The sequence below is a fragment of the Passer domesticus genome, chromosome 6 (assembly GCF_036417665.1).
Source record: "Passer domesticus isolate bPasDom1 chromosome 6, bPasDom1.hap1, whole genome shotgun sequence".
NCBI classification, from domain to species: domain Eukaryota; kingdom Metazoa; phylum Chordata; class Aves; order Passeriformes; family Passeridae; genus Passer; species Passer domesticus.
Genome location: NC_087479.1, coordinates 36,787,019 through 36,801,704, shown reverse-complemented (window position 1 = coordinate 36,801,704; position 14,686 = coordinate 36,787,019). Strand labels below are relative to the sequence as shown.

At 40.0% G+C, this 14,686-nt stretch overlaps 1 protein-coding gene and 1 long non-coding RNA gene across 8 annotated transcripts in view; one reads left to right on the top strand and one right to left on the bottom strand.

Moving 5' to 3' along the window:
- Window positions 1-79: 79 nt before the first annotated feature.
- Window positions 80-8,079, top strand: LOC135303157 (uncharacterized). Its single transcript, XR_010364657.1, has 3 exons — window positions 80-2,056; window positions 3,733-5,712; window positions 6,952-8,079. It is a non-coding gene; the product is annotated as an uncharacterized LOC135303157 (long non-coding RNA).
- Window positions 6,000-14,686, bottom strand: part of LOC135303155 (cytosolic phospholipase A2 epsilon-like) — a 33,964-nt gene continuing 25,277 nt past the window's right edge. For all 7 annotated transcript variants that reach the window (XM_064424577.1, XM_064424575.1, XM_064424574.1 and 4 more), the window contains 7 exons: window positions 14,342-14,456; window positions 13,694-13,831; window positions 10,547-10,654; window positions 9,439-9,630; window positions 8,868-9,034; window positions 7,532-7,718; window positions 6,000-7,315 (listed from right to left, as the gene is read on the bottom strand). In XM_064424577.1, the coding sequence (XP_064280647.1) occupies window positions 7,107-7,315; window positions 7,532-7,718; window positions 8,868-9,034; window positions 9,439-9,630; window positions 10,547-10,654; window positions 13,694-13,831; window positions 14,342-14,456 (1,116 nt within the window). In that variant the 3' untranslated portion in view covers window positions 6,000-7,106. The remainder of the gene's footprint in view (window positions 7,316-7,531; window positions 7,719-8,867; window positions 9,035-9,438; window positions 9,631-10,546; window positions 10,655-13,693; window positions 13,832-14,341; window positions 14,457-14,686) is intronic.

Genomic DNA, 14,686 nt, shown 5'->3' with positions numbered 1-14,686 from the left:
CCCAGCTCCTCACGCACTGCTCCCGTTCCCTCTTCCCAGGGGAGAGAGGCCCAGTGTGGGTGCAGGGCCAGGGCTTCATTTTGCAGAGGTGAGCTGTAAGTAGAGGAGGTGATTGACAGGCTGGGAGCAGCAGCACCAGGGTGTGACAGGACAGCAGGGGAGAAGGACACTTCCAGAGGGTAGCAGAGGTCTTGAAGTCAATGCCTATGGCTCCAGGCATGATCCAGGACCACTTCTGCATCCAGCAGTACCTTAAATATACCAAAAAAGGTACAAGGAAATATGTAATAGCTGTGCATAGCAGGTAAGAGTTATGTTTTCACACATTTTCCAGAGAAAGGCAGTTGAACTTTAAATGACAACTGGAGGAAACTCATGTCAAGATGAATGGAATGCAGGATCAAGTGGTTAAGTTTTATCACTTTTGTTTTACAGAGATTTGTTCAACCAAAGAAGATGAACAAAAGAGTAGATGAACATTTCCAGGCTTACTCAATGGAAATTACCATCTTCAAAAACAGAACAACAAATGAATAACTAGAAGCTCCAGTAACAGTAGGCTTTGTCATAGCATCTGCATCCCCAGCATGAAAAGTAGCTGTGGCCACACTGGAAGTACAAGAGCATCTTTTGGCCTCAGGTCACAGACACTCTGAGCTGCATCCTGGAGAACTCCTTCTGCAGTTCTTTTAGAGAACAACAGTCATTCAGAGGTTTCTTTTTGGTGTTTGGGTTTTTTGTTTGTTTTCATAGTTTTTGTTTTGTTGTTTTGGTGTTTTGGTTTTTTTGGTTTGGTTTTTTGTTTTTGGGGGTTTTTTGTTGTTTTTTTTTCTTTAAATCTGGTCAGAAAAGAAGACCTGGTTGACCTTGGAGAACCTGCCATGGGATACTAAAAATACCTGGATACTTCTCATTAGAGCATAACAACTTCGCCAGGGCTGGTTAGTCCAGAGAACCATTAGCATAACTGATAAGTGATATAAATCCCTCTAAACTTGGTGAGCCTTAAGAAAGCTGAGATTTTCTGTCCTCGAGGAAGCCTGTGAAGAAGTTAGATAGATTCTATGTACAGACTTCCATGTCTGCAGAGTGAATTCCCCATTACAGGCACACTTGGCTATCTATAATGATCTGTACAGCCTTCAGCTAAATCAAGATATTCTGTTCCCATCTGAGTCATTCCACAGGGAGCAACATAAAGAAAGAAAACTGCAAGGTTCTCATTAACAACTGAACCAGTGCCATCTCATTTAAAATCTGAATGTACAAAGCCGGATGGTTTTCAACTTAGAGAATGAAAACCAGATCCTTCAAGTGGAAATATTTTATGTCTTTACATTGCATATTTCAGTAATTTAAGGATAGATGAAGGAAAATAACCCGCCTGTTTCAAAGATCTAAGTGTAGTTGCCCTGGCAGCAAATTGCACACTACTCCTTAGCGTAGTGATATCACAGTCTTATCTGTTTATCACACAATGTGCCAAAACCAGCACAGCCTTGTACTTCCTCTGCTGCTTAGGTTTCTTACTCACCCTGCAATGCAGTTTGCAGAAGCATCACTCACTTGGCAAAGGTACTGTGTTACATCTGACTGCAGAGACAAGCTGTGGAGAAATGGATCTACATGACAAAATTTTCAACAAGTTCAAATGTAGCTTTGCAACTCCTTTTAATCACAGTCTTAGACTGGGCCAAAATCACAGAAAGCCAGTGTCCTCCTAAATGCCTTACAACAATATATGCTTGCCTAGCCTCAAACAGGCCAGGCAAAATGAGCCTGAGATTATTCTAAAAAGAAAGAAGCACAACCAGGACTGGCTGTGACCACCTCACTACTCTCAGACATACAAATACTTCTATACAAAAAAAACCCAGCACTAGAAAGCAGAATCAGATGGGAGTTCTGGCTCAGCTAAATGCTCTTCCTGCAGGAGAGCAGTGGTGTCTTAGGCCATCACTTGTGCAGTTGGTGAAGGAAGGAGATTTGAAGCAGAAGAGAAAACTGACAGGAGACAGGGGCATTACTGATGTTTGTTATCATACCCCTGCAACAGGTAAAAATTAATCTTCTGGGAAATAAATTTTAAACTAAAAAGTTTAAAAGTACTAGAATGTATTCTTGTTAAGCTCATAACTGAGAAAATTGTGGCACCTTGTATCCATTGTATAGATGCATCAGCATTTGTATGCATCAAGCATATATCTAGAACAAACCTCTGACAATGAGAAGTATTCCTTTCCCAGTAGGGAGGCTGCCATCATTAATGACTTTATACATCATTGCACTCACAGTTAAATACCTGTGTACATTTCATTCATGTTACAGTTACTGATGCCTTGGATAAAGCCCAAAACTTACCATACCAGTCTTTCAGCTGCCTAATTGAAGTGTAAATTTATACTCTATTTTATCTCTCTGAGATTTTATGCATTTTACAAATGCACAGACCTCAGTGGTTACCTGTAAAGTCCTGGAGTTCTCTCACTTTGTGATGCTTTTCTGTACTTGGAGAAAGTTTCCCAGGACTTTAGTTCCATGAGAGCTGTTCCCAGTTTTTTGAATCACTGTTCATTCTCCACAACTCTGCAGACTACCTGCATATCCTCATGAGGTGAAAACCAGCACAAGCATGATATAACCAGCACAGTTCTTCCTCCATGTGTGCAAACCCAGCAGTGGGTTACAGGCCATCAACTCCTGCACCAGCAGAGATCATGGACTAGAGATTAAGGGTGACTAGAAAAGGTGTTCATTAAACATCTGTGAAGGATTTTCTGAATTATTTTCTGTATATGGGACCAAAGCATTTAATCATCAGCAATTTCTAGGCTATCATATAATCTGTTAAATGTCAAAACCAAGTTATAGTCTATTATTTACAAAGTAGATATTAAGAGAAATGCAGCTCAAGGAGGAATTTGGAGCATGAGTTTCTTTTAAGACTGGCTGTCATCCAGCTGAATAGCAGAAATTGCAAAATTGAAGAAACAACTTGCTCAAGATTTAAAAGTACATATTAATATATGTACAAACTTGCAGCTTCTTATCTGATAGTTATCAGTCTCTAAGGATGCTCCATTTCCTCAGCAGAAAAAAAGAAATAGGAAGGGAGCAAACTAATAAACAGATTATTAGCTGGGAGAGAGAAGGCTGCAATAAGCAGTAGCTGGCAGGAAAAGTTAGACTGCTAGGGGCCAAGAAACCATTTTTTCCCAGTGTTTAAGGGCAGAAAAAAAAGAAGAGAGAGCTAGGAAGTACCCATAGTATGCATATCAGGTAAGCCTAGATGGTCAGAACGTCAGCAGTAATATTTGGTGCCATGAAATTTTCTAGATTAGGGATTTTCAGTTACTTTGTTTTTTTAAAGGACCAGCCTATTAAGACTGCTTTGAAAAAAATAGAAGAGTGATATACCTTTATCTCTGTTTTAGATGTTTCTGTCTGTCACCTTCTAGCTCCTGATTTCCTCTTTCTTTTCCTCCTTCCATTCCCTGCAATATTTTCTTTACAATTGACTTTTTGGATTGCAAAGTATGTGTTTTCTTTCTTTTTCCATCTCAACACCTCATAGCAAAAATGTCATTTTTCACTTTTTCTCAGTTATTATAATTTGTTTTTTCTTCTATCCTTTCTCTCTCCTCACATTTTATACCAACTTAATCTTACTTAATCATTCTTAATCTTTCCCCCTTGTCTCATATCTCCTCTGTACTGTAATTGTTTCTCCAGAAGCTTCAGGTTTGAATGATGGAGGTTTGGTCATATTTGGAGCAAGCGTGAATACTACAAGCATTAGGGCAGCTGAGATCAGGCTGTCACATCTGGATGAGATGTCCAGCTGCATGGAGAAAAGGAGATAAACGACAGTGGGTTGGAGGGAACGCAAAGGAGACCTCAGGACCAAGGAGGAAAAAGCACGAGACATGACAAGATGTCACATCACAGTTTTGCTATCATGAGCTGGAGGTGTGGGAGGCGTGCTGGAGAAGTTCTCTATGAAGACTGCAGGAGTGCTGGGCTTCAGCGGGAACCCTACAAGGGAGAGATTTTCAGGAGGAATTCAAAGCTACAAAGCTTCAATGGCACAAATGACACAGAACTCTAGAACTTTCAGCCATTTTAACTGTTGACCAGCATACCATGACCAGGGCATGTGAAAATAAGGCCCTGTTAGCCTCCTCTGCAGTGTTATCACTCTAGTAAGAAAGTGAGATATTGCACATAGCAAAGCTTTACATGTGAGCAGATTTTAGCACAGGGTTTCTAAGACGGGAGTCCTGTTCTACCACCCACATTCTCCTATACCTGCTGTGGCAAACACATTTCCCATCACTCACGTGGTGCAACCTGTAGTCTCACGAATGACTAGTTCACTCAGAATGTTTGCAATAACCTCGTTTGATCATTCCTTGTACTACAGAGCAGCACAAAATGCTGCTGCCAACCATCCCATTAGCTCCTATTTCTTCAGTGGCACTGACCCAGTAGGACTGCCCAAGTTCTCCTATGCCTTGTGAGGAGTTAAAGAATCCCACTACTGCTTTCCTTAGGTTCCTGTGGTCTGAGTCACCTCACTGAGCTGCCCAGTTCTTCATGCACCTTTGTGATAATCAGAAGGGCTGGGGCACAGCTGCAATTGCATGCTAATCCCTTCACTTACTATAGATAATGAATAGGTAAGAATGAAAAGACAGACACAGAAAAGATTCAAAACATATTAATTACAACTAAGGAGGTCAGCCTGGTGTTAGTGTTTGTAGCTCCTATTACCACATGTACCAAGAGCTCTATCTATTAAAACATTTAGAAAAAATCAAGTTAACTCCCGCTGGTATTAACACCATGATACAGCATGGGCCTAGAGTGCTTCTCTCCCCTCTAGTTAGTTTTCTTCCTCAGAGGGATAATTCCATGAAATCATTCATCTTTCCTGTAAAAAGGGACACTCCCAACCTGCAAAACCAAAAAGTGCTTTTAAATGCCCACATCTGCAGCTGTTACCTACATTCCTGTAATGCTTAAGTACAGCCCAGAGTCAGAGCATAGGAAACATACCCCATTAAATGCTGAACCAGAACAAAACAATGCCAGCAGACAAAGCCACACAAAACTTCCCTGCTGGCCTCCAAGGACGGATGACAAGGATCTTGTGCAGGTGTTCTGCTGGGAGGTGGAGCAAACACCCCAGCAGGTGCAGCAGACAACACCTCAGTGGCACAATGAGAGTAAATGGAGCTTCCCACAGCAAACAAGAGAACATCAAGGGAAGCAAAGGGGTATAGTTAAAGGCAGGAATGGGAAGAGAGAAGCAGGCTTCTTGAAATTTGGTGTCATCAAAGACTTGGATGGCAGGGGTAGGAACTCCATTTGCAGCTCTTGAAGGTGCCTGAAACCTCAGCTGTAAGATGGGCAATTGGGAGAAGTAGCAAACACATGTGTCACACCAAATGGGCTTGGCATAATGATAACCAGGGAAGCCTGGGAGGGAAGTAGAGCTGGGACAGAGGAGAGGCAATGCCGAGAGGGACCAGATGACTCAGCAACAGAGATCACAAAGAGGGGAGCTCTTGATGAGCACCAACAAGTAAACAGCCATTTCAGCACACCAGAGGTTTGAACCCAGGCTGTAAATTGGATGAAGGTGTAAGGGCCTGGAAAAGCAGCCAGGGTAAGGACACAGGGCCCCTAAGGGGGCTGAGGTCATCAGAGGTGAGCATGGGAGACTAAAGACAGCAAAAGATAAGAGGAAGACAAGGTATAAAGGAATGACTGAAGGAAGAGAAATAGATCATGAAAGCAAGAAGGAAGAGAATTTTTCAGCCTTTTAGAAGTTCATATTTAATTTTGAATTAAAAATTAATTTTCTATTTTCACTATGATACATTATTCATAACTTTGTGTTTGCCAATACCTATTACTTCAGCACAGACAAGCTGCTTCATTATTGAAATTTTAAGTAATTAAGGGCAACCGATACTGACTGAAGCATTATATCTTTTTATTTTAGATTAGTGTGTTTGTTGTAGTGAAACAGGTTTACATTGTATTTGTCTTATTAATATTATTCCTAAAGCAATTATTTTGGTCTTCATCTGAAAAATAAGCAGTTTCAACAAATTACCTTGTGCAATTTATAGTAGTTACATATATCCTAACTTGCTTTTAGACAGGCAGGGACTGACAAAGTCATGTGATTACCCATAGATATCAATGTAAAGCACTTAGTTTGCCTTCTGACTACAAAACCTCTCTCAGTTTTTGATGTTTGAATTCTCACAGCATCCCATCTTATAATAACAAGAAACACTGTGAAAAATGCTGAAATTAACAGGACGTGGACACTGAGATGGATCATATAAATACCATGAAAGTTCAGTGCAAAGTAGAGCTGTGGATTAGATTATAGTAGTTATACCTGCACTGGAAGAGTTGATCCTGACTCACATTACGGCTTGAAACAGTAGTTTCCAAGAGATTTTAAAAAACTAAGTACTGCTGGAGTAATAAAACTTTTAAATTCAAAAGTATAGAAAATGTGTATTTTTCATGTGAAGTCCCACATTATCTATTATGTTTAGCTTGGCATGTTATTTCTAGCAAAATTTCCTTGCTAACATTACAGGAAAATGCAGTTTTCATGTTCTTTGAAACTGTCCACATTTATCACATATTTTTCTGTTGCACCAGATTTGGAATAAATTAAATATCCATAGCTCATTTGTCTTCACTTCACATATAATTTCCATTAGTGTAACAAATTTTGAAAGGATTTCTTCTTCTGTCCCAGATTCATGCATTTCAAAAACTTTTCAATTAAAGCAATGTTTTCTGACCTTCAATCTACCACATATACACCTCTATATGTGTGGAAAAAAGTGCACCAGCAGTGAAATCCAATATAAATAAAGCACAAGTCTAATAATTATTTTGTTTGATTGGTTAATCTAGGATCACCATGTGGTAGAGAAGAACCACAGCCTGAGACAAGTCTTTACTTTCCAAAGTCTACCATGCTTATTTGAAGACAGCTCTTGATTCTTCTCCAGAGAAGAAGAAAAAAACCCCAATCCTGCAGACATCTTTCTGAAACTCAGGCAGAGTGTTTATTTTTTGTGCTGTCGTTTCTGCTGTATGGCTGAATTCAAAGCCTGAAGGATCAGATGCTGGTTGTTCTGAATGTTGTAGCTGGTCAGTTCTATCAGCTTGTCAAAGTCCTCCTCTGTGTAGGTAAAGCTGTTTAAGCAGTAGGGGGAAAAAATGGTAGAGACATCCACGTTGCCCTGAGCCATCTCAGCAGGGCTGCGCTCCACACCTGACAAATAAAGAAACATCATCAGTAGGGTAGAGATATGGTTCCACCTCCCACTCTCCAGTGGGGCACAACGTTAATCCTTGCTTGCTTCCTAGGAATTTGCATTTCTCTCCCATGGGAGACAGAGCAGGGGAGGGAGGAGACCATGCTACACCATGTCTCCCATTCCACAGCCAAAGGGCTGCCAGGTGGTGGGACAGCCATCCCATGGCTTACCAGGCGCTTTGTATTTTCTGAAGGAGTCATTCACCAGTGGGAAAAACACCACAGTTGGTGCCTCTGGGGTTTCTGTATCTTCAAAGATGTAGCACTCCTTTAGATTTTTTTTCTCTTCTTCACTCATTTGGATTTTGGGAAATGGGATTCCCTGCTTTTGAAAGTATTTGGAGGCTTCTTCCAAGGGCTGAATTCAGAAAAGAAGAAAAGGTCAGAAGTTCTGCCACATTTTACCACTTTTCTTAATGCATCCATCGAAAGATGATCTTCACAGAGATTTGGGAGCAAGGTTTGCTGTCACTACTTCTTCTGTCCTTGTCTCTTACATAAGATATCAACTTCTATTAACAGAACAATTCAATACTCAGCCTCCAACTTGCACTCCTGATTGGTCTTCTACCTTCTCCTCATTAGCCTTTATCTCTACAGGATAGGTACATGATTATGGGAAGGGTGGCCTAGCAGCTTAGGATACAGAAAGATGCCTCTCCTGGACAAGATCCTGAAACAAGTAGAATGGGCAAGAATCTGAAGTAGTACCATTTTAAAATGCAAAATCACAATTTTTTTTTTTTTTTTACTTGGCATAAAGTATTTAAAAGCCTCTGTCTTATATGCCTTAGGATGGTTCTGAAAAGTGATGTAAGCAAACAGTGATCTGGGAGCAAAGAGGATCTTAACTAAAACATTAATTTTGCAGGTGTGTTAGCAATTTTTGAAAGTAGGATTTTGCTTCCTGACTCTGGTTGGCGTGTATGAAAATTTTAGTCCTCAAGAATTTCTGTCTTATCCATATCTAGTAACAGGAATTACAGACCAGGTTATTAGATGGTATTTGAAAGAGCAAATGTTGTCAAAGGATAATTCTTTTCCACAATTTCGAACAACAACAACAAAAAAATCCAGCTACTGTTCTAAAAACAACTGGACAAAATATTTCTAATTATACTGCATGTGGGTAACTTTATATGGACATCACAACACAACCATAATGAGTTCATCAGTGGTGGTAACTAGAACCATATAAATACACCATGTGAGTGAAATCTAGATAGCAAAATGGAGATCACAGGAACACACAGGTCTAGGAGATAACATTTAGCTATTAAAAGGGTTAATTCAAATAAAACATTTATAAATCTGATATTACTTCTGTTCTCAGGGGATTCACCAGCATCACTTGCAAGACCTAAGCATCTGCACAGGGAGCTTTACACCAAGGATCCTTTTCTCCCAGAATCAGTTTATTCTATATCAATTATTCTGAACCTTTAGGAGTTAAGGAGGGCTAGAAGGAAGCAGTTGTTTATCCAAGAAAAGAGAGCGTTTTTCACACCAAGGTCTGTGATCCAGAAGAATAGTTTAAGTGCAGGACAACATCCACTTTCCTCTCTGGCCTCATGAGTGGTGGGTAGCTGATGTCGATGTATCCCGCTGTGTCAGCCAGGCACATGAACTCTGCTGTTTGTGTCAGTTGGTTGGGGAAATGCTCCAGTACAGTATCTAGAAGGAAATATTTGTTATTATAGTGATTCACTGAAGAAACAGTACATCTGTTGTTTCACTAATAAGGAAAAATTGGGAAAAATGCCTCTTGGCTATCCATTACATTTACTTTTTCCAAAAGATCCTTAAACACTACAGATGTTCAGCCTTCACATATGAAAGAAAGACCTGTTCAAGGTAAAAAGAGAGTTCTTTCACTTCTCATGTTGCTGTTCTTCCACCCCAGATGAGAAGTAATTTTTTTCCCTGGAATCAAGGAAATTGCTGAAGCTGATTTGACTGTATGAAATCTAAATAGTTATCTTGAAATATTTATTACAAAAGTTCATCATCTATCTTCTCTTCACTGATGAAAACACCAACCATCTAAGAAGGTAAAAATTATATTCAAGGATGTTTACCTTTCCATATACAGAAGTTTTTGTTCTGAAGGTATTCATTGTGCAGCTGGAATCCCTTCAGGAAGTTGTAGAACTTTGAAACCATCACCCGCTCTGTCAGGATCTGCCGAATGATGCCCATGATGCCACATTCAGGGGTGACCAAGTAAGTCTCCAACTCATGTCTCCTGTCCGATGGAGAAGGCTCTTCTCCTGAAAGACAGAGGAGATGAACAAATTGTTGCTTTGATACGGCTCTTTTCAATACTTAAAATAATAGAAGGCATCTCATATTAGCTAGGAAAAAAAAGATCCTAATAAGACATTGCAACATACAAATAAATCAATGTCAAAATAGGAATAAGAAGAAAATCAGTCTTCAGTAAAGCCTATTCCATGAGAAACAGAGTGGCAACAAACTTGCTAAAACTGGAAAAATGGATCCATTCTTTGATAGAACTCACAGACAGATTCCCTGTGTGAAGGTTAGGATAGGTTCCGAATCTGGACCTGTTCCTTTAAAAATTAATAAAAATCAGCTTTGCAAGGAAAGAAAAAAAAGCTGTCAGGAGACTGAGACATCCACCAAAGGAAAAAGAAATAGGGTTGTGCTGTACAGTGCCTCATGAGATTGGGAAGAGAGGCAATGACGTTCTGTCACATGTATTTATTGATTTATTGAGCTCAGGGCTTTGCAACACTTCCACAGAGAAAGTGATAGAAACCTATAAACCAAATTCACTAACTGCCTTTAAACACAGGAGGGAAAACCAAGGCCTCTTGGAAAAACACAGGTTTATATCAAGATCAAAGAACATTGAAATGACGTTGCATGCAATTGAAGTCTTCAACAACAATGTATGAAAAGCACCAGCTGCTGAGGCAGACAGAGAGCACAGCACAGAGGTGTTTGTTAAATTTGGAGGTTCACCAAAGGCCCCTGACAAAGATAATCTGTTTAAAACCTTCAGTAGTTTTATATTTGCATAAATTCAGTATGAGAGAGATTAATGGAAATAATATTGCTATGAATAAATTCAGAGAGGAAACCTAGTTAGATACAGCTGACAACATGAAGCCTCTGGATTTATGAGGCACCAGGTAAAGCAGAAACAGAAACATAACTAACCAGTATCAACAGTGCTGTGCTGGGTGCACCTCAGTGAGCGCCTCTGTGTAGGATTTGATGAATGCCAGGCATCCAGGAGGTTGTATGAAAAGACATTGCTCCATAGGCCTGTGCAATGGTAGAGAACAGGGAAGCTCCTTCAGAGACATTCTAATGGAAAATATCCCTTTAAAAAAAAATATCTCAGCTTTGCAAGGGGTCTTGGAAAGCCTCAATTTCCAAATTATCACCAAAACCATATTAAGCTCTTTTCAGCAATTAGCATTCTGTCATCCAGGAGGAGCCTAAATAGTTTAAAACATTGTGTGAGGCCTTCAGCCACTGTAATTCCTTGCCACATACAAATCAACATTTTCTATCCTATAACCAATGGTCATAAGTGAGAAAAACCATGCCATTTCCTATAAAATAAGGGTCTGATCTACTATATCATATACAAGACATAGTATAGTCAGGATAGTCAGTTAAAGGTTTGGAAGCTGCTTCTGGACAGTCAAGAATCAAATGGTTGGAGTATAGTCTGGGATAGTCTGCAGAAAAGTCCACTAAATAAAAGACATCTTTGCTGTTTCTCTAAAATTTCTCTCTGCACAAAGTCTTTCGAGGGAGACCCTTCTCCTTCTATTTGTTATTCTCATTCCCCCAGTCTTTCTCCCACTTTTGCCATCCCACATGAAAGAACATCTGAAAGTGTCTTCACAGTGCAGAAATCTCCAAAAGTCTCTTGGATTTTGAAAAGTATCTCTTCCTCCACAGCTCTTGTCACAGGCCCCAAGAGGAACTCTAGCAGAGATGGCATTGCTGTGCTTTGCATTGAAAATCTCTACCAGTGAAAGCCTTGCAAAAGCCATACATTGTACAGGATGCAATAACTTGAGTTGCATAATAAAATAATTATTCATCCCATAAATTATTAACAGAAATACAATTCCATTTAAAACATGGCTTGTTTCTAGAGTGGGACAGAAATCCAGGAGCCTTGTGTTTTAAAGGAAGTCCTTGTAAGAATAGACTCACTGAGGAAATATTAGAAATGCATAATCAAGAAATCAGATTGGGGCTCTCTGGATCTACACTTAGCTGTCACGCAGAGTTCATTTGCACATAATTACTGGCCAGTTTCTGTCAAGACAACCTCATCTCCCAGCAGCCTGAGAAGCTTCTGTCCGACCCTGCTACGAGAAGACAACTGCTCTGGTTTCTCCTGTCTTGGTGTCTTCTCACTCTGTAACTCTTCCGGTTCCCTTACCCTTAGAGTTACACACTGTCCCTGCATTTTAATGACTTTCAAACATTGTTGTCTCCTCAGAACTTGTTTATAATTACATGGCAACCTTGTCCTAACCTCTTGCACTGAATTTTCTTTGTACCTGTATTGGCTGAAGTAAGAGCTGTGAAGAGAGATGGTATCTTTTACTAGGCCAACAGAGTTGAAGAGACTGAAAAAGCTCTTAGCACCCCAGCCTTTCTTCTGCTGGAAAACATGAGGGTCTTGTATCCCTGTAAGCTCATGCAGCCTTTCCAGCTCTAGCCACTGCTCTTAGAAAAGGCCTTTCCTCTCCCTGCCTCCTCTCCCTTTTATCTTTAAATTATCAAGCTGTAACTAATATCACATTTTAATAGCAACCCAAGAGGGCATTGCACGTGGTATCACTAGATGGCAACATTGCTTTAACTCTCCACCTTATCCTTTATAAAGATACACGGGTGGCTGAGGGATCACCAGGCTCAGGTGCTGAGGCTGAGAGCAGAGCTCAGCCCAGGCTGGATGTGTTGGGTGTGCTTGCTATCTGGCCACTTTGGGTACAAACACACTGCCCCACTGCAATTGAGGAACTGGAACGGGGGCTCAACGTGCTCAGAAGAAGGCTCTGCAGCCCCACCTAGTTCTGTGACCTACCTCCTACCTCTAGTAGTCAGCACAGAGTGAAAGTAAAAGAAAAAAGGGAAGAATGAAGGGATTCCTCCAGCATACTCCAGCATCTCAAGCTCATGGATTTAGGATTTCTAGTACTGGTGGCTGCATCTAAATTACTGGATTTCAGAGCCACCAGAGGGATTTACTATGCATTAATTTCTCCTGCCCTTTTTAGATCTATTCATACTCTTGGATCCTGTGTTTTCTTCTGAGTGTTTTCCCTCAAACAACTCTTAACTCATGACAACACTGAAAACTCTTAACATAGCTAATAAAGCTGTAAGATTTAGTGCTTGTGTGACTGAGCACAATCTTGTCTTTCTATGCCCAACTATTTTTTCATGTTTAGAATAACATGATTCGGGACTCCTCCTGCACAATACTGACATTCTCAGCTTCTCTGAATACCAAATAAAGAATACCAAGTGGTGTTCCTGGTTACATGGATTTTTCACTTTATAAGTTAACCAGTTTTTACCTCTATCCTTGGTGTCCTATTTTGTCTTGTGCTTATTTACATGTAAAATATCTGTTTAAGAGCAGATGGACTTGTCTGCAGACAGCTTTACCCCAGAGAACCAATGTACAAAGGGGCATAGTAGAGAGTTCCAGTATTAAGCAAAATTAAAACAAGAATTGTATAAAACCTGCAAAACTGTTTTTCATATATTACTGGATGCTACACAATTTACTGAATTAAGAATGATAAATTTCAATTATTGCTATCATCATAGCAAAATTACAGAGGATTTAGAATACTATTCAACTTGAAAAAGTATCAGTAGCAGTTCACAAAACTACTCTAAATTGTTGTATTTTATAATAAACTCAGTAATAACATTGCTTTAGCATCTAAGATCATGCCATTCATAGACAAATTTGACTTTTAAGATTTCAGTTTCAAAATACAAATGTTTTTCATGTGGAACTCTGCTGCTGGTTGGTTCAAAATGAACCTAGCCTCTTCAAGCAGCCCTGAAACTTCAGGCATGAGCATCGCTATTCAAGACAACAGCAACAATGAATAGTATGGTTTGAAATTTCCTCTCAGTACTTTTAGCCAGTCTCCATTGTCTAAGGAATTCAGTCAAAGGTGAGAACAACATGGTGTACAATTGGTTTCAGTCCTGCATGATGCAGGGCACTGGTTGTAATGTGCAGGGTTTGCAATATATTAAAAATAATGTACATATTTATGCAATTCAAATTTTCGCAATAGACCACATCACCTTTCATGAAGCAGATTCGGGACTCAGGAAGCTTCTTCATCAGGCGACCCATGAAGAACTCACTGCCAAAATCCTCAGCACGAATGAAGGCACCATATTTTAAGAACCCAACCTCATAAGGGGTGAACTCCACCCATTCTGCAGAGACATAAAACAAACGTTTAAATCTTAATCTTATCCCTACCTCCCTGCTGGAAGGGCTGTGAAAAGGCAAAAAGGCAGCTGCAGGATAAACCCTATCTGCGGGGTGACCTCAGACTGGCCTTCCTCAGGGTAAAGAGTTATCATTCAGCTGGTGTCAGCCACTCACTCAGTAACCTTTCACGGTGTTGTTCATTCAGAATTTTCCAATGACCCTCTAGAGAGAACATAAGGAAAGTTTATACCAAGAGGGGTGAGTCCGAGTTACCCCGCATGTTGAGCTAAGGCTTGTGAGTATTTGGCTGTCCTTAAACACCTCCTTAAGATTTCTCCTGCCCCACAGAATATAAGTTCCTCCCATAGCCTAGGAATAAAGTCTGGAAGTGGAAAAGGAAGTTAAGGAGGAAAAGAAACTGTTTGTAAATGCTATGGGACAGCTGTAGAAGAGGTTGAAGTACTAATAATGCTGATAGTTCAAACACCAAATGAGCCCATTTTTGCCATCACCTTTGAACTCTGAAAGGCTGTAATCTTCTTTGATGTTGAGGATCATGTAGATAGGTAGGGGATTTTGACCCTGACTCAATGCCTCTTGCTCATCTGAGAGTTTGTGGTTATTTTTCTGTGAATTGATGAAAGACAAAGAGCAAAATCAAGAGACCTTCTTGGCATAATTTATGGGCTTCCAAGAGTACAGCAAAATACATAGCAGTTTCCCTCTTAATTTTGCTATTTTCTCAACTAATTTTGTGCCCAAACATTTTTTTAACCAAGGAGTGATCTAAACATTTACACATCCACATAGGCTTATTTAATTACTGGTAGAGTTGTAGGGCACTTTTTTTGAAAAAT